This window comes from Juglans microcarpa x Juglans regia, chromosome 1D (assembly GCF_004785595.1).
Source record: "Juglans microcarpa x Juglans regia isolate MS1-56 chromosome 1D, Jm3101_v1.0, whole genome shotgun sequence".
Lineage (NCBI taxonomy): Eukaryota > Viridiplantae > Streptophyta > Magnoliopsida > Fagales > Juglandaceae > Juglans > Juglans microcarpa x Juglans regia.
In genome coordinates this window covers 1,681,104-1,701,051 of record NC_054594.1, presented here as the reverse complement: position 1 = coordinate 1,701,051, position 19,948 = coordinate 1,681,104, and the positions used below count along the sequence as shown (strand labels likewise).

Genomic DNA, 19,948 nt, shown 5'->3' with positions numbered 1-19,948 from the left:
TGGACCCTACGTACAAGGTGAAAAGATCGGGCAAGCGGCTTACTGTCCATCACCAAAGGACAAAGGCAGGACTGCCAAGGAAAGTGATAGCCCACCTCATCACAAGAAGGCCATCGCAAAGAGCACCTACTGCTACTGGTCTGGGGAGCGAACATGTTTGTGTCATGATTCATGAAGAGGCTTGTTGAGAACCTCAGGGCACACCGTATTAAATGCGCTGATGCACCCACTTGAGAGGGCAAGTCCGGGAGATGCAGCAGGAGTGATCTTGAGGCTCAGAGGAGTTACCGCATTAAATGAGATGATGCGCTCCTTAGAAAAGTACTATGCCGAACTATTGAAAGAAGGGTAAAACTCTCGCCGAAAACAACTTACAAATAGGAAATAAAGGAAGATCTAAATGTATGCTCATATTTTCTCCTTTGACTAATTAAGAAGAACTTCTTTGATAGCAACTGACTTAGGCGTTGGAGGCCAAGCCCATCCTCTTGACTTTAGGTACAAGTGAGATCATCCAGGACCAACGTGGATGCAATTTGTTGGTGTGTGAACGCGTTCGTAACGCGTACAACTCAAACACGTTACATTGACTCCACCTAAATACATCAACAGAATATTGAGTCCATTTCAAACGCGGCGTTTTGAAATCTACAAACTCTTTTAATAATACACGTACAACTCTTTTTACTACTAATTTTATAATCTATCAATACAATCATGCCCATTTATTAAAACAAATTCCAATTTTAGAATCTATCGACCATTTCATACTGTGTTGGAAAAAAAAGTATAAAATTAATTATTATAATGAGAAGTTTTTTAATTTTTTTTTTAAAAAAAATTATTTTCATCAGTCGCTATTTATTATCTTACTTCTTAAAAAAATACTCTTACTCACATTTTATGAAAAAAAATATTACAAATATAAAACGTGAGAGTGCGAATAAATACTAATGAATAAAATTCTTCTTTTTAAACGGCGAGGGCCATGAAGGGTTACGAGGAGGCCGTCCCGTTATGATTTCCCAAAGGAGTGGAGAATCTGGACTTTGACGAATACTGGGGGATTCTTGAAGTGGTGACGAAAACATGAGCACATATTTTTCGTGTTTGTGAAGCTTCCGTTTTCTCTTTTGGCTCACACAGAACCTGCAACTTTCTGACCCTTTCAAACACGTACGAGAGAGAACCCAGAGGAAACTCCCTCTCTCTCTCTCTCTCTCTCTCTCTCTCTCTGTGCGTGTGTTTGACATGGGGAAGAGGCAGAGATTGATCGGTTGCCCATGGACCTGCTGGCTCATATATTCGTTTTCGTCTCTTCCTTCACTGATTTGGCTCAGTATGTCGTATTACTATATATTTGACAAATCTTGTACCATGAAAATTGATTGCTTTATTGACATGACATCCCCTTGTTTCAGGGCAAGAAGTGTGTGCAAGAAATGGAAACGGGGAGTGAAGCGGTCTTTGGCTCGGAGGGAGTCTCTGAGTTTTGCTGGTTGCAAGATGGATGATGAAACCATCGCCCGTCTCGTTCGCCATGCCTACAGCCTCAAAGACATTGACATGTAATCTCTCTCTCTCTATCTCTCTCTCTCACAGCCATATGTTTCTGGAACTGTCCCTTTGCTGATTTTCTGTATAATTCGCATATTTAAGTGATGGGTATTATTGTCGGAGGGGATGGAAAGAAATTCAACGGGGGGTTTTTATTTTAGTGATGATTTTGTGGGATGCATGTTCCATTTTCAGAGAGTCTGCTATGGCCAGGTACGGTACCAAGGAAAAACAAATGTTTGGTAGTGTGTATTCTGATCATTTATTCCTTCCGGATTTTTCAAGGTTATGGGTGTGTATTTTCTTAACTTTTTATTGGATAGGTAGGTGTGTATTTTCTTAACTTCATTGGAGATAAATTTATTTGATCAAATAACATTAGAAATTTCGGAAGATTGGTAGTCACTAACGACTAACGTTGAGATGCCAGTTTAACATGGAGGCATGATATTGGGGCTCTTCACGGAAGAGGAAGTTTGTTATTGATTTCTTCCTCCAATTTGTGACTTCTGTATGTTGTTTAATTAGCGTCTATTTTCCTAGTAGTTCAATTCTTTGAGCAAGGCTAGACTTAGATTTTGGTGCAGAGATAAATTTGAGCTAGATTCCAATGCGTAGTGTGAAGTTATGCATATGCTACAACTCCTCACCTCAGTCCACTTCAGGTCAATCATTGATTTGTGCTTCTTTTAATCTCATCGGACAAGAGACCTTGGAATGAATAGGCAGTCATAGCTATGCCAACATTTCACACGATAGTTTTTGCTAATTCACATGAACAGAATATGAATAGACCTGCTTTTTCTCACTTCTTCGGGGGTGTTCTGCATGCTTCTTCAATAGCTAAACCTACCTATCATTAATGTCTGTGTCACAGGTTCTTTGTCATTGTGCTTAACAGCAAGCAGTATGAGTTTTGGAGTTAAAATGGGAGGCCTCACTTCATGGTAATCTAATGAAGGGGCCCTCCAATACCAAATCCAAACCCTTATTTCATGCAAACCTAGTGTGGCATTCAGTTAATCAACATGTGCTTTTGCCAAGTCTAGAAGATAGTTCTTTTGCATTGGGAATTGACCAGAGTCTGTCTAAAATTCTTAATTAGTTTGCCAGCTTTAGCTTTTGGCCTATTGATAATCCAGGGCTGTCGTATTCCGTACTTTCTGATTTCCAGTTTCTTATTATATAGAGGTATCTTGGCTGCATTCTTATGTCTTCCATGGGGCTGAGCGGTGAAAAGGAATTCATGCAGCCATGGAAAAAAATTTCTATTTATTGAACCTAATCATTTGAGATTAAAGCATAATTGAGTTAAGTTGAGCTGAGAATGGCTGCAATTTTTATAGTATTCTGATAAAGCTAGTGGCATTCCATACTTATCAAAAAAAGAAAAAAACTAGTGACAGACCAACTCACGTAAAACATGGTTAATTCGTTTTAAGGCTGAATGAGAATTTTGATAGTTTGTATTGGCAAGTAGATGGTCATTATATGGCAAACTAGTGACAGCTAACTCTTGACATCTTTCTGCAATAAATCGAGTAAAACTGTCATGTACTGCATCATGATATGGCAAAATTCATGACTTATCTTGTATTTATTTCAGTTCAAAGAGCCGTTGGGGTTGCCAAATCACGGATAAAGGACTTTACAGAATATCTTTGGCCAAGTGTGTCAGCAAACTGACATCCATATCTTTATGGGTATGACAGGGGTCACGGACAAAGGTGTTGTTCAATTGGTACGTGATAGTTAGAATTAAGCCATGCAGACTAGTTCTAAACTTCTACAAAATTTCTCGAAACTTGCAACCGAGGATCATGATTACACAGTTTTTGACGTCTTAATAGATGTGGTAATTTGACTTGAAATAGAATCTAGAACAGTAGGATAGCACTTGGATAAAGAAGATCAAGAGTGGCGGCACCGTGCTATCCTGATTCAAGTGGGATCTAGAATTGGAAAGCCATCACCCAATGGTGATTTTAGGAAAGCTGGTCTGAAGCTTTTCACAATCAGTTTTTATGACAACTTATTTCTTTATTTTCCATTTTCATTGTCTAAATCATCCCAGAATTGATGTCTTCCAGAGATTTGTTGATTCATGCATTTTGCACTATTATATGAGATGATATTTTTTTCCCAACAGATGTCCAGAACTAATTCCTTGCAACACCTGAATATTGGTGGTACATTTATCACAGATGAATCTTTATTTGCCATTGCAGATAACTGTCCACATTTAAAGGTAAGTTTATTGGAATTTCATTGTAGGCTATAACTTTTTTCCACAAGGGGTTTTGAACGTTTGAATATTGATTGCTATTTTCATCTAGCTCAGTGTTTTTTTCCCTAAGTATATCTGGACAACCCAAAGCATAAGTAGATGTCTCAGATGCATGTCTCATGTTCATTGCAGACTGTAGTTCTGTGGAGCTGCCGTCATGTGACTGAGAATGGGCTTCTTGTTCTTGTAAATAAATGTCGGAAGCTTGAATCTATCAATGTATGGGGAACCAGAGTTCCGGTCGGCTGCTTCATGGTTTTGCTTACTATTCGTCCAGGTCTTATGATAAAAATATAAGAGGGTTGCTCTGAAACACTTCTCTGTGGCCCCGCTGCATAAGTTATCTTACGGTTGCTTTCTCAATTGTTGTGTACAGATTGTTTTTTTTTTTCTTTTTCTGTATATCCATCTCAAGGTGAGTTTATCAGCACAATGAAACTACAATAATACCATTAAATTCTGCTTCCATGAATTAAAATTCAAAGGTCTGATTTTACTTTCACTATTTCTAAATCAATCTTGTGCACCCTTCGGGTATTATATGTTGTTATGGGTTTGAGTCATGAATATTCAACTATATTCAGAACTTCCAAAATGTATGGAAATAATAAATATCTTGAATATAAGTTCACCAGGAAGCTATGTTTATTTATATATCCTTTTGGATGAGACCTAATAAAAATGCTTATACTAATAACAATGTTTGTTTGCGATTAAAGAAAATTGGCATGCCTTGTATGATTTCTACCAAACAAGTTAGCATATTTAACTCTTTGTGATAACCATTTAGGGTATTTGATGGAAAGTTATGAGTTCAAGTCTCTATAAGCGCAATAGGAGATGAGACTTGTGTCGAGCATCTGTGTCTATCAACTTAACACCACTTTTTCCTCGTGGTCTCGAGAGAATTACGTTAATTGAGCACAATGCAACTAATAGAATTTGACAAAATGGGAAATTAAGTCTCGTTTGGTTATGCAATTCAAATAAAATGAGTTGAGATATTTTGTTGAAAGTTGAATAAAATATTGTTATAATATAATTTTTGTTTTGAGATTTGAAAAAGTTGGATTGTTTATTATATTTTGTATGAAAATTTAGAAAAGTTGTAACAATGAGTTGAGATGAGATAGTTTAATTTTGTGTAACCAAAACAGCCCAAATTTTGGATACATATGGCAAAGGGGGATTGCTCGAGAAGAAATTGCAGGTCTACATCTTGCAAATTCAGCAGTAGTACTCAAACAATTGCAATAATATGAGTTTGACCTCTCATTTTATCATTATCATGAAACATCCACAGTAGCAGCGTCTTTACTAGAAAACAACCAACATGTAACATCTAGCAATCCAGGGTAATTATCCATATATTGGAAAAAGATCGCATGGACAATCCCAATCAATTTGTAATAATCTGTCTTAATCGCAATCGATTCCCTGTCTTGACATCATATGCTGGTTACCAACTAGTTCTATTATACATTATTCTTACCAAGAAATTGAGCGGTTGCATTCATCAATGACCCAAAAAAAAAGGTTGCTATGGATTTTGAGTGAGACATGCCATAAGAAGCCTTCATCTTATGAACAAAGAATAATCCAAGTACGAGCAAATTTTGTCATTTGATTATTTTTTCAGCCAACACCCTTGCTTCTAACCTGAACAGCTATGGTAGCTGCCGTTTGTCTCCCCATCCACAAATCTAAAACGCCCACCCTCTTGGACCAGTCTTAGTCATCGCCGTTCCAATAATGAGTATAAATTTCTTTCCTTGAAATTTTTTGATTCATTATGTGCAGCTAAAAAAATGCCTCATAACATGATCGAAGCATTGGATTTCAGGATTCAACTGAGGCCTCTGTGAAGGACCTTTTGCAAAAGAGCTAAGTGCAACAGATGTGCACCTCTGCATCAAACAGCGGGATTTCACATGGCAGTAAAGAGAAAAGATATGATAAAATCTTTGCATCTAACACATCCTGTTAAGGGAAAATGTGTACCTGAACCACTTCTTGGTACACAGTGGTTCCCTCTAGGCCACTATCTTTGTTTTCTTCCAGTCCAAACCCCTACCTCTTCGCCTCAATACAAGAATCTGACATGTTCTTCCTTTACAATGAGATTTCGTAACACCAACAAGCAATTCTTGACCCTCAACTGAATAAGCAAGGGATGCAGTATACCTATTTTGACTATAAGTTAAAAGTGCTAACACACTAGCCTCTCATCAAGAAGTAGCTCATGCCTAGTCCTTAATGAGCCGTGGTCATCAGAAGAAAACTGCCATTAATGGAAAATAAAACAAGAAAAGAATCAAGCAACTTGGAGAATGGGCTGTTGAAGCAGATCTTGAGAACTGAACAGATCCAGTAAAGCTTCCTGCAGTATTGGTTAATGGGCTTGGATTAGGAACAGCTACATTCTTGCATGACCCAAAAGGTGCTCCAGCCTGCAAAATCTCATCAATATTAGTGTCTTTCACAGACACCTCGATGCATACAATAAAATGTCATAAGAGCATGGACAAAAGCACACAGCATTCAGAAATATTGCAGACAATGACATGTCTGCCACTTTAGAGTTGATACAAAACTGAAAAATGTAAAGATAAAGTTTTCTCCAACAAAATACTTTCATAAGAACAGTTCTACCTCTCACCCCATTTTGACACAATTGTTGCATTTTCATGCATGCAGGAAAAAGAAGAGAGAAACAGAGCATGGTTTTATAATTTGGTGACTAGTAACAATATTTGGTCCGCTTTTGCTTCAGTAACCCTGAGTTGGAGTAAAATCAAGGAGGAGACCATCTGTTAAGAACCTGCTAAAAACATCAGGCAATCTCTGATGTTTGTTGTGAACTCTACTCAAAGTTGACAAACAATTTGGAACAGATAATTTTAGCCAGAGAAAAATCAGCCCAATATCTTGCAATCAATACAATATTGGGTTTGAATAGAAAATCATTTTAAACACATGCTCAAGATCAAATGACAGCTCCTTCTCATATATAAGAAGCATGGAAAAAGAGATTATGGGTTCAAAACTCACCGGGTCCATCACAATGCATAAGAGTTCATAATCTACCAAGAAACATGTGGAATTTGAGCAATAACAACTGAATTAAAGTGAGCAAACCTGGCAGGCAGTAACGGTACTACAACCACATAATGTCTGTCCATTGATTCTATCGGTAGCATCAAACACACCTCCTCCATCACTCCTCTGCAATATGTTTTTATCACAGTTATGATGTTTACATGGAATATATTTTCATTTCTGACTCATCCATGAATTAAATCTCCATTACCATGTAAAAGTTGACAGCCAAGAAGTTAGGCATCGAGTTCCCTGCTGCTTTGTAACAGGTACCAACCATCTCAGCCAGTGGAGTTGAATGCTCCTTGCAAGCTTCAGCCTGAACAGGAATTGTTGGGAAGTAATTCTGAAAGAACAGAGATGCACTTCTTGAATTCAGCGGCTTTGACTCTTTTCTCTTAGGACATGAACCTCTTACCACCCCAGGATCTCCAGCTGAAACCAAATCCATTATTAAACCATTTTGGACATTGTGGATACAATACCAAGTCATAACAACATTACATTCTTATAAAGCTGAAAGCTCACCTTCATTTTCCACCATGTACTTCCACTGATAAGCAATTCCTTCATCCGCTTCCTTTGAAGTGGCAGAAGTAAAAACTAGGAGCCGGTGATTGTCTTGCACCATTTCAGTTACAGTGGGCCAATCTTCACCCTTTTTGGGCATCTTGGACACGGGAAACCAATACTTGTCCAACCCAGCATTGGTGAACAGATTTGTCAACCCTTTGGGAGTTTGCACATAGTCCTCAATAATAATGGTCACAATCTCTGTTGGGTTTTCACTCAAGAATGCTTCCACTTCCTTCAAAGTGTTAATTGCAGGTTGCTGAAAGATTTCAGTGGATACATTATTAAATTTCTTTATGCACAGACACTTGTGAAAAGATAACTTAAAAAGACAGAAGTTGAGGAAAAGAGAATTACAAATGCAGTGAAGTTGAAACATTGCCCTCGAAATGAGTGGCAGAGCCAGATATCGTTATTGAAATCGTACATATCCAACATCAATCCCCTCACTCCGTTCTGAACAACACCCATGAAACAACAACACATTAACTGAAGAAAGGTCCTAACAGACATAAAAAAACAAAACTATTTCTCATACAAAGTATCGTCGCCGTAAGTGAGCTCATCACTTTGTTTATCAGCATAAAGAACACTAACACATGTAACATTCAGTTTTATTTTATTCTCACAAACCTAAAAAAGGCATCAATGAAATAAAATTTAATAAAAAAAAATTGGGCAATAAAAAATAAAACCACATACTCTCAGCTGATTAGTCACAGTGTCTTCTTGATTGTAAAATGTCAGTCTCTGAACACCCGGCAAAGGCGGTGCATCAACAATACTAAACGAATTGTGAGTCACCACCCATGAATACTTATTGAAGGGAAGCCCATTAACCTGGACACCGAAGGATTGCAGTTCAAAGCCACCACCAAATCCACGTAGAACAAGAGATTTAAGACAGCAGATTCAAGCAATTCTGCTCCAAAAGGGTCACGCCCATCATAAAATTTCGAAAACTAAAAGCTTACAATTGAAGTGGGAATGGTGGCTTGGCCTCTGGTGCAGAAAGGCTGAGTCTTGCCCAGAGCAGGGCAGTTGCCACAGTACAGGCCTGCCCCACAGTCTGTGGCAGCTGAACAAGCTTCCAGAACCTGGAAACTCTCGAAAGCGCAGTTCTAAACTCAGAGAAAGGAATTGAATTCACACAGATCTTGAACCAAATGAGATTTTACCAGAGAGAGAGAGAGACAGACAGACAGACAGACAGAGCGAAAGAAGGGAACTAACCTGGCAATTCCCATTCGAGCAAGCAGTGGAAGTGGAGAAAAGGACAGAGAAGAAGAGGGAAAGAAAGAGGTACTCAATAGCAGGAGCTCTGCACATTCTTCGGTGGTCCGGAAAGCACGCCAACATGGGCAGCTTCCGATGCAGAGCTTCCGAAGCTGTGTGTGTGTGTGTGTAGGGAGAGAGAGAGGGGGGGTCACAAAGCAAAAGAGGAATGTTTATACAGTGTAGGGGAGCTGACAAGTTTCTTTGGAGATTAACGCGGGCTTTATGCTTTTCTCACCTTTGTTTCTCTCTTATTTTAAGGTACCAACCGCAACCAAACACTTTTTTGTTTTGCACAAGGTGGAGTTGCATTTAGGACAGCGAGAGCAACGACGTCGTTTCTATTCATGAAATAACTGCATGTTGTTTATCAAAGTTCGCTTGGTAAGAATTAAGATAACCTCTCAAAAACAGGAAATTAATATATCGAAGAGAGTTATGAACTTATGATCTTTGGCCTTGGCCGTATGAATTGGATTAAAGACGGACCAAACTACTGAGAATGTTTGATTTTGGTTTTGGTTACGTTTTTCTGTTCTTTTTCCACTTGGATTACGTTGCTATTAATTGTGGTTTTGGCAATCTTTAAAGCATTGGGTTTTGCCCCACACTTCTTCCACCTACTTTTGAAGTGCTTCTCACATGGTGGGGTAGCCTACTTCTGCTCAGCTGAGCAATGTCTGGCGACCGTTTGCCTTTGCGGGCCCCAAGATGACCTGACCTCGCCTAGCAATAAATAAAACATTTCTGAATTTCAAACGTGTAGATTGGATTGCTTTGGTCGGTAAGAAAAAACCTCCCTACATTAATCATTAGTTTGGACTTTTGATTCCTTTCCCAAGCGATCAGAGTACATGTTGGTAGGATTTTTGGCCTACTTGTATAAAATACTTTATGTAAATAACGAATCATACTGAATCATATATTCAGCTCTGAAGTAAATTGAGTTGTTAGAGGATATTCAAGTTAAAATAATGGAGATGGCAATGAATGCCACTCTCCCAAAATCAATACGTATCAAGAATAATAGTCCTTTCCCCTATGGTGTCAATGGGAGTAATGCCTCTTCCTGTAAAAGAATGACAAAAATTTTGAATGAGACTTTGAATAAATCCATAAGATTAAGCGAGCTTCTTGGCACGGCCACTTGAAGGAGCACCGTCCTCCTTTTTTGATCCAGATGCCTCCGGCTTTCGAGCCCAGGCAGGAGCTCTGTCTGGTTCGTATCGATAATCATAAAATAGTTCCTCCCAGCACAAATTCTTTCCTTCGCAAATATACCCACTCGGTGATCCCCGGCAACCATAATAACCTAACCTCGAAAGTTTTCATTGAACACGATTAGTAATCAGGAGGACATGCGTACTTTGCAGAATCAGATAATAGGGTAACCATAACCAATGGCAGTGAAAATGGTACCTTAGCATAACAATTTGGATCTGGAGAGTGGTTGGCAAACTTCAATTTGTCACCCTTCCGGTATGCATCAAGGACAAACTGCACAAACAGTTTCATAATCTCAATTCATATTTGGAATATAGAAGAAATCTAGATTAGATTCAATTCATAAGAAAAAAAAAAATTCCGAAGATAGTATCTCCCTTGCCTGATCATTCAGATTGAAGAGAAATGACGAATTTTCACGGTCATAAATCTTTCCACGTTTATCTGCTTCTCGATGCGAAATTAGCTCCCCAGTGTATTCACCAAGATATTCATGCTTGCTTACACTATTCTGGAGGATCGCTAAAAAAATGTCACAAGGAAGAAGGAAACCAAGCACAAGAATAACATCAGATTAATAGATTACCTTTAGGAAAGCTCCCCAGCCAGATACATCAGATCTACCAAGTAAAACCTGCACACAAATGGGAATCAAACTATGGCCATCATAAGGGTACTGCAAAAAGTAAATAGCGTTTATAAAGCAGCAGTCTGAGCTTCAAACAAACCAAGGAGAAACTAGCAGAATACAAAATTTCATGACAAATATCACTAAAAGCACATAAACATAGAGGAAAAACGATATAAATATTCAACAGACACAAAAAATAGAGTACTGTTGCAAAAGTTCACTAACCTGCTAAAGTAGTCAAGTTGAAATTTTACAACAAAAATAAAACGCACATCAATATGCCCCTTGTAAGTCTAATAAAAATTGCATTCCTCAATTAAGGGACCCTCAAGGACAGCTACTTAAGGACAGCTACTTAAGGGCATATAGGAATAAGATAAGTTAGACTCATTTGTACACATAAGAAAAGTTGACTGAATGGTGTTCACAACGTAATATGTACTAATAACATAAGATGACAATTTGCAGATGAAAGAGAGTCACTTCACTTCGATATTTCTCCCCAAAACTAATAGAATAATCCACATGAAAAGTTTCACCAAACCACTTGAATCAAATAAATTAGAAAATAAAGGGTAAAACCGGGAGGGGGGGGGGGGGGGCAGTACAATTACCCTTTGTTGCTGTTTGAGAAGAAGCTTCATATTTCTACATTCATAATTATCACCTCTTTGGCTTGGAACCCCAAAAGTACCATCTCCACAGCTGCAAAGCCAATTTTAATGACACAAAACAGTCAATTTTTATGAAAGAAAGAAAGAATTAGAATCGGAATTTATTTAGCTAGCAAATCCTATTACAAACACCATTATAAAATATAATCCTGAATGCAACTAGGTTTTCAAGAAGAAAAATTGACAATGAATGACTTACAAACTGTGATACCTCTTTAGGGATATTTGTTATCCCTTTAAAAGGATTTTAAAACTTATTAACTAACGAGAAGCAAAAATTCTTCAAACCCCACAGGTATAAGTGCATATTTTTTACCACCTTTTCTAACTTAGCAAATAACCAAACCTTCCAATTGGTCTAGTACTAGCTAATAGCATCATTCAATTTCAAAAACAAAACTGAAACATCAAATTGTATGGCATTTTATTTTCTTTTAGTTTCTCCACACCCCCATCCCCAGTTTGGATGAAGGAAACTGTACTTGTATTTACAAGGCAACCTCCAATCTAATATTTACTTACTGAATTTTACTTAAAACCGCTTTAAAATAGTTACCTGATTTCTAGAAGTGATCATGTGTACAAGCAGAGAGCCATGGGAATTTACCTGATCACCCTCTCAGTGAATGTGTGCATGATTAGTAATTGTCTTCCTAGACACAAGTTTTGTTAAAACATATTTCAACCTAAGGTCTATGAAGTTTTTATTTAGAATTGCAATCTCATATAGTATTCTACCTCACATCAACATCCCCCATTTGTATTGCTGAACTACATTTCAACCAAAGAATCTCTAGCGGACAGATTGATAGAAAATGGTGAAACAAAAAATTCAAACATCAACAACTACGAACTCACCTGACCCAACAATTCCTACAAACATCTGGGTCACATTCTCTGTCTGCAGCAAAGCATGGACACTGACGACTTCGACATTGACTTTTAGCACAATGGCAGCCTCTAAAACGGTTCTTGCAGCTCTTTGGACATCTAGATTAGGAAAAAAATACATCAGCTGGAAGCATCCAGAAAAGTTTAGTAACTTGGCAGCAGGAGAGGGGAAAAACGAGAAAAGCCTTCGTATTTGATTTCAACAATAATCACAGTAAATGGAAAAGGAAACAAAACTCACCCACAGTACTTTTCACAGCAGGTCCCATTTTGAAGACAAGCACACTGCTTGCCACAAGCAGTTTGGCAACCACATGGATTGTACTGCCGGCATGGCTGATCTTTTCTCTCGGTAATTCGTTTCCGGATTGAATGGTAAGCAGCAGACTTCCAGGTATACTTCAAGCGACGAACTCTACCCCTCCTACGTAAAAATCTTGATCTTCTTCTCACTTCATTATTACCCTAGAGTTTATTTCACCCCAGGACAAAAATGGAATCACTTGTTAAGGCAGGGAGGATTCTAAGACAGATGCACAAGCACAATAAATCACTAAGCATAGTTTGATTTAAATCAACCTTAGAATAGCCTTCAATAAGAGAGTTTGCACCATCACCAGCTTGGCAGGACAGCTTACTCTCAGAGCAATTCATGTATTGAAAAACCTCCCAACATGTCTTCATACCATTTAGAAGGTTCCTAGCAATTAAACAACTGTCACAACACATAAGGAACAAACATTAGTGGACGAATTGAGAAGCAATAGGAAGGAGATATCTCATGGTAATAATATGGCAACCAAAGAAATTCTGCAGGGGGAAGAGAGGCAAAAACTTATCATGTCCAACCTTAGTAGTAGAAAACTACTAATGTCCATGGTTTGAAACAAAACCCGAATGCTTCAATAATTGTTCGCTCTTACGGCTACATTTTACTTATAAAAAAAAATTATCTGACTCTCAGGCTAAACAAATAGAGTTCAGAAGATTTCAAATATATGGCCAGACCAATTATCTCATGTATACATCATGTCCAATCGTAGTATCAATTATTATTTCAACAGAGAACTGAAAAATCAATATATTTGATACAATAGAATTGTATCCACTGACCTATTCCTCCCAAAAATTTCGACACCTTTCTCAAAAAGGCCCTTTTCAAAAGCTTTCCAAGATTTATTATCACTTGATTCTTGTTTATATGCATTTTCATCTACGAACTCTTCTTTCCTTGAGTTGTCATCACTGCTAGCAGCAGGTGGATCTGTAATCATATCATTTGATGAACCATCAGGAACCTCACCCGGCACAACCTTGTGACTGGCTTGAATTGATGATTCCTTCCTTCTCAACCTTCCACTAGTTGGGGATTTCACATTCTTATGCATAGAAGAACTAGTATCATCATTTTCCTTACATGCATTAGATTTAGGTTTCATCTCGCCGGGACAAAGACCTCCACTCACAAAGGAATCACAATCATCAGAAGCTACCATTTTCTTCTGCTTTTTCTGCATACAAACTAGAACACGTTCGGCAACTCGCTTGCTGTTCCTCTTACCAATTCCACATTTTCCCGAAAGCTTAGTTTTGCGAGGTGATGACTGGTGGGTAGAAGTGGTGTCATGCCCAGGGCCATTCTCGGAGTCGCTGCTTTCTGATACATTCTTTGCATTTGATGAAGCACTTTCACTTTGGCAGGACTTCACCTTCTTTCGAGCAGATGGACCGGAAGTCTTCTTCCTGGATGATATCTGAGCCCCAGCACTACCAGATGAAGGGGCAGATTTTTCTTCAAAATCACCATTAATGGAAGAGCTCCCTCTAGCTATTCTTTGCGACTTCAATGCCTGATATGAGTGAATATTATGCTACTTAAAGAGTTTGCTTGCCAATTCTAAACACATATTCCCAGATACACATATCACCACAGTAATGCACTGAACACATACAGATCGATAGCAATGTAGGCCACATGGTATATTTTCCTCATCTGTAGGGCGCCACGAAGGTTGTTTCTCAGTCTGAAAACAACTTGTATTAACAAAGAATGAAAGAATCCAGCAAGGTATTCAGATAACCATTTAATAATTAAGGTAAAAATAAAAACTTACAGGAAAGACAAGATCCTGTGAGCATCCATGTAATCTGCAATCAAAAACCTGCCAAAACAAACAGAAGAAGGCAAACAAATCAAAAGAGTCATATTCATGATGTTAGCACAAAACATCACATAAATGATAGAGCACAAGGATGGTGCTTACAAGACATCGGCGACAAAATAGGTTGTCAAAAGAATCCAAAGCTGCGTCAAGATCTTTATCAAGAAGAGAATTCCCATTATGCAAAATGTCTTCATTATCACCATTCTTAGAACCTTCCACAGCCTTCTCTTCCTTAATAAGAGTTTCGTATCTTGCCTGTATAAGATGTTTGATCGTGTTTCATATCTCTGTAAAGCCAGCACAAGCCAAATGGGAAACGGCTGGACCAAACTTTACACTATGACCAGTCCTAATCAGATCATAAATAGGATAGAAGCATAAAGAAGAGACAAAAATGTTTCCCAAAGTTAAAATACAACAAACATAAAAGCAAACCTTGACTTCACAAGGGCTTCTAGAAAAACATTGTGCTAGTGATTCCAGCACTTGATCTGATAAACCAACTTCCTTGACAGTCATGCTGGCAATGCCACAACAGAATGCCACAAAACTAGTAAGTTTCATTTCACATCTAGTATATATCATTAAAAATTCCAATATAAAACATATGTAGTATGACTGAAAAAATAAATCTTAAAACATAGCAATAACATAAATATGAAAAATCCATCTCAGGAGAAAATTCTGGAAAAAATAATGATTGAGTTGAGTAATAAGTAAACCGCCCAACAAGTTTGTCAAGCAAATGAACAAAGACAACACAGTGTCAAATATGTAAGCAATGTACTTGCACAATCACTAAAAAACATGACAAAAGTATAACTCTCAAACGCCATACATTTCAATGAGGCGCAAGTCCTGATACACTTTCCATATCATGAAAATGTTGAGAAAAGTTACTATTATTATAAGCTGAAAAACAAGTGCATATAAGGAGCCAATATCTCGCAAAGAAAGAATGAGAAAACCAGGAAAAAAAGTAAGTGGACATGGATGCTTCATCACAAGTTAACATCTAGAACTAACGTCAAAGTAAACCAGAAAACCACCTGAAGAGGCTTCGGTCACGTGTAATGAAGGCACTGCTAAGAAATCAGAAAACGAGGGAAATAATTCTTGAAGCAAATCCAAGCAATCGAAAAAAGGCCTTGTCTAGGTCATCAGGTTTGGTCCAAATACTTAACAAGAATGATGAAGCCAGAAGTTAGAACTGCACCATCAAACCATCCAGAAGCTTCTGCAAACGTGAGGATTAAACAAGACAACACCACAGATTATTTTAATTTCTCAATAACGAAAGGTTTGAGAAGGCACAAAAATGAGAGCCTGAATGCTTTTTCTTTGTCGGAGGCTATTATTTGTCAAATACTAGCCAGGGCCTAGTAGATTGGAGTAAAAAAGCTGCTGAGGATTCATAATTATCATCTGCTATGATATTAGTCTCATTTACAGAATAAACTATGAATGGGGAGAGGGAGAGGGAGAGAGAGAGAAAGACACACACACACACAACAAAAAAATGTACAATGTTAGTAGATTATGGCCAATGTAATTGTTGTAGGTGAAGCCCAAGTGAGATAACCAGGGCACAGCCTATGGAAATTGCATTTTCTTTCTATAACAAAATAATGATTGTATGCAAATGCACTTGAAATAAAGCTCGGAAAGCAATCAACAAATCACAGATAACACATTAACAATTGCTGACATTTGAGGAACAACAAGAAAGGAACACAGAGAACACCGACTTAAGACTTTTTTTCTATAAGCAATAAATATTTATTAAAAAGCGCAAAAGGACCAACATAAGACGTATGAACCACATTACTCAATACCAACCGAAGTATGTAATCTTCAGATTCTATAAAATCTTTCTTCTCTTCATCTTCAATTAGTTCTTCCTCACTGTCACTACAAATTAGTGCTTCACCACCATTTTGATCATAATAGATTCTTCGTCGACCAACCACTGACTGATCCTCTGTCATTCTTTGATTTCTGCACCAGAATTATCATAAGATCACCTAAATCTCGAGCTAGATAAAAACTTTTATTTTATAAGTTCGAGCTAGATAAAAACTAACTGCAATTAGAAATTGAAAATATGAAAATGACATCAGTAAGATACTATTCCGTATAAATTTATATATTCTTAATTGCCAATGAGCATTAGCTCAAATGGCATCTCTTTCCCCCATAAGAACCAGATAGGGGTATGGTTGTGGATTCAAAACCTACCAGATGGTTGTGCAATTTACAAATTACAACAAAAAAGAAACAGTTTATAAATCCTTAATCAGGTAAAAGCAACATCCCCTGATTAAGCAACATCTAATGATTAGTAATGAAAAACCAGAATCCACAAACTAACAGTGATTACCACTTTGTGAAGAAGAAAAATTGGTAAAAATCACAATTTCGGTTTTAAACATGCATGCAGATACGTCATTAATATATCGTGCAAGTAATAGAAGGTACCATCCACAGCCAAACTAATATTTTTAAGGGAAAAAAGAATAAATCCCAACACACCTGTCCAAGAAAATCCATGTAGTATAAGGAGGCAATCTTTTTGCTTCTGAGATCTTAATGGGACGAACTGCATTCTTCACTGGAACATTAGATCCTAGAAGAACTGCAGTAGAAGCAGGGGCATCTTCTTGAGAGCTACTGCTATCCATATCCCCATCACTTGCATCAACACCATTATGCATATCAAGCGCATCTTTCTGCCTCTTCGTCAGTAGATCTATACTTCTATCAGTATCATTAGTCCTACTGGTCCTTCTATCCATAGAAAATTTATAAAGATGGTTTGTCACACCAGCCAATTTCTGCCTATTTTCTTCCATTTTATTCTGATAATTAAGAATAAAAAATATTAACAAACACAATCTCAAAATAGTACTCTTGAAAATAAAATATCAAGACCAAATATTATCTAAGGCACGATAAGAATGCACCTTTACAGAAACAGATCGGCCAGCAGCCACTTGCTTCTTTACAGAATCAATGACTGTTAAAATCTCCTTCCGAATCAGACTTGTTTCCTGCAGTTTCATCATCTGTAAACAATCAACAGGAGTATAACCTACTTACCACGTACAATTCATCTAATAATATAGTCCAAATTAACTTTCCTAAATCACATAAATAAGACATGTGCCTTCCTTATTTCAGTAAAATTGATGTAACATACAATTCTTAAAAGCAAAACTCAATGACAATTTGCCTCATAATGATAACAATAATAAAGATAACAACAACAAACTTCTACGGAAACTCCAGCTCAAAACCTAAACAAGGCGTATTGCACACCAGAAACTAGTTAATAGATAATTGCATCGAAATCTAATGTGTGAAAACGCTGCAGCAGGTGAATTTTCAAAATTTTAAAAGCCTCCACGAATTTCCTTCCAAGATATAAGGTGGCATTAGACTTTCTAACGCGAATGCCGTGTGCTGTTGTACATTACGTGCACCAAATAGACATGCATTTGACAGGTATCCATACCGTTTGCCCTAAACTCACCGAAATTGACACCAAAACCTAATTAAGCCTTCGAATATACAATGCAGCTAACTATCTCTCTCTAAATAAACCGAACTTATGAAAAAATATACAAACTTCCATTAACATCGATTTTTTTTAACAAAATAAGGTAATTGAGAAATTGCTAAAACCAGAATTCTCATGGAATATAGAGAGAGTACGAGATAGGAAGCTCATACCGAAGCGTCTTTGGGAGGGTCCAATCTGGTGGTAGAGGCCGAAGGCGAGGTCTTGGACGCCATTGGCGGATACAACGGAGGTCTTTTGGCTTATCCGGACCCGATTCGGCAATGGCGGCAGTTGGGATCGGGATCAGATTCATGCAGAGACTAATGATGCTGGAGATTTGTGGAGGAACTGTACGCACCGTAGGGTCTCTATGTTGTTATTTTTGGAGCGATTGGGATTTAGCGGTTGAATGGAAACCCTAGCTAGCCACGTCTTCCTCGATTTGGGAATTTTTAGGCCGTTTTAGGTTGCTTAGGGATTTTTTTTTAAATTTAATAATAGTGTTTATAATACTCTGATTTTAATGGAGAGGTTGAAAAGCGCGTTTCAAACAGCTGGACTTCGTCGTTTTGACTGGTTAAATGGTTTGGGGGGAAAAAGGTCAGTGCTGCTCTATTTTGAATTGTACACTGTACAATGTAGCAGTACCGACTCCATGCCCTTTAGCTGTTTCTTTTTTCAAGCAAATATTAGATTTTATACGCCAAAATTTTTTTCGTACGAATAATAATATTAAATATAATTTTAAGTTAAGAAATTTCGATTATTCCATTTTTAAAAAAAGTGAATTTTCATATTAAAAATTATTTTTTATGAGTTTTAAATGACTTTACTTTTTTTTTTATAAGAAATATGCAAATCTTAAGTCTCGTTTAGTTACGTAAATGAGATGAAAGTTTAAAATTAGATAAAATATTATAATAATATAATTTTTATTTTAAAATTTTAAAAATTAAATTATTTATTATATTTTATATAAAAATTTTAAAAAAATTATATTAATTATATAAAATAAGATGAAAAACTCAATTTTCATTCGAGACGGGGACACCCTACATACCTGGATTCCATGTCAGACTTAGTTAAATGGTGTGTTTGCACCTTTGATTTCCTTTTGAAATCAAACTCCACTCCCACGAAAACAAATTAGGCTTCGTTTGGAAAGTAAACCCATTTCAACTTATCTCAACTTATTATTATAACTTTTTCAAATTTCAATATAAAATATAATAAAAAATTTAACTTTTTCAAATCTCAAAATAATAATAATAATAATAATAAATAATATTCTAACAATATTTTATTATCTCAACTCAACTCAGTTAACATCCAAACAAAATCTTAATTTTCACCTCCAGGATTGAACTCGCATCGAACACACCTAGAGGAGAAAAAAAAAACATTCCCGTGCTCTCCAATGGAGTTCTCTACAATTTCTACCCGTTGCCCCTTTTTTCTTCCTCTATACCAAAACTCCCGTCAAGTTCTTCACCTTAAAACTCAGTTTCTTTTAGGTTTTCACGGTCAAAACTCAACGGTCGCAAACCCATATCGATTCAAGTAGTTTCGGTTTCAAGTACTTCTTTTTTCTTTACCATTTTGTATATACTTACAAAGATCTATTTTTCAATTCCTTTGTTTATATTTGCTATCTAAAGTTAAATCGAAATGAATTTATGATTCGTTATATTTTATTGTGAATTATACGGTATGATGTGCTTTACTGGCTGATTATTAATTTTTGTTTATTAAAAAAATCCCGATTTACATTGCTTCATGGTTACTCGATTTTCTTTCTAGATACCAAAAATTTTGGGATTGGTTTGGCGCTTAGGTGAGATAATTTTTTGAAGCGAGTCTTCTTCTTTTTTTTTTTCTTTCTTTTTTATAATAGCATAAAAGTGATGTGACATTAACCGCATCAGTCTATTCCGCAACGGGTATCCAACGGTGAATATCTATACTAAAATTAAAATAAAATAAAATAAAATTATTTGTGTAACCGGTTTA

The 19,948-nt window shown here is 36.9% G+C and overlaps 3 protein-coding genes across 4 annotated transcripts; 1 reads left to right on the top strand and 2 right to left on the bottom strand.

Annotated features, from left to right (window-relative positions):
- Positions 1–1,250: 1,250 nt before the first annotated feature.
- On the top strand, positions 1,251–4,475 carry LOC121234459 (F-box protein At5g67140; the record flags this gene model as incomplete). Its single annotated transcript, XM_041130402.1, is given in 6 exon segments — positions 1,251–1,339; positions 1,422–1,568; positions 3,164–3,258; positions 3,261–3,298; positions 3,707–3,805; positions 3,977–4,475. Coding segments are annotated over 6 exon segments (633 nt in total), but the record flags the coding sequence as incomplete, so codon positions are not given.
- A 1,322-nt stretch (positions 4,476–5,797) lies between these two features.
- Positions 5,798–15,893, bottom strand: LOC121249574 (PI-PLC X domain-containing protein At5g67130). 2 transcript variants are annotated; one of them, XM_041148302.1, is made up of 9 exons: positions 15,853–15,893; positions 8,750–8,936; positions 8,491–8,613; positions 8,219–8,356; positions 7,874–7,972; positions 7,472–7,775; positions 7,155–7,378; positions 6,983–7,069; positions 5,798–6,294 (listed from the first exon to the last, which is right to left on the bottom strand). In XM_041148302.1, exons 2-9 carry the CDS (start codon positions 8,873–8,875, stop codon positions 6,115–6,117), a joined length of 1,281 nt encoding a protein of 426 aa, XP_041004236.1. In that variant the 5' UTR covers positions 8,876–8,936; positions 15,853–15,893; the 3' UTR covers positions 5,798–6,114. The 2 variants fall into 2 exon arrangements, with proteins under 2 accessions (XP_041004236.1, XP_041004229.1); XM_041148295.1 differs by lacking the exon at positions 15,853–15,893 and having other exon boundaries at positions 8,750–9,057.
- Positions 9,689–18,431, bottom strand: LOC121249321 (histone-lysine N-methyltransferase CLF-like). The gene is given in 18 exon segments (XM_041148031.1): positions 9,689–10,040; positions 10,043–10,103; positions 10,211–10,288; positions 10,398–10,526; positions 10,602–10,649; positions 11,261–11,351; positions 12,179–12,310; positions 12,453–12,676; positions 12,791–12,926; positions 13,325–14,061; positions 14,164–14,235; positions 14,326–14,373; positions 14,476–14,631; positions 14,812–14,896; positions 16,216–16,374; positions 16,909–17,234; positions 17,340–17,441; positions 18,109–18,431. Coding segments are annotated over 18 exon segments (2,775 nt in total). The 5' UTR covers positions 18,172–18,431; the 3' UTR covers positions 9,689–9,912.
- Between the last annotated feature and the right edge of the window lie 1,517 nt (positions 18,432–19,948).

What these genes read in the sequence shown, in the direction of transcription:
- LOC121249574 (XM_041148302.1), bottom strand. Translation starts at nt 8,875, where the DNA reads ATGTTGGCGTGCTTTCCGGACCACCGAAGAATGTGCAGAGCTCCTGCT. An exon ending in CCACCATTCCCACTTCAATT is followed by an intron (nt 8,357 to 8,490) that starts GTAAGCTTTTAG and finishes TTCGGTGTCCAG; the next exon opens with GTTAATGGGCTTCCCTTCAA. An exon ending in CTGTGACTAATCAGCTGAGA is followed by an intron (nt 7,973 to 8,218) that starts GTATGTGGTTTT and finishes GGTGTTGTTCAG; the next exon opens with AACGGAGTGAGGGGATTGAT.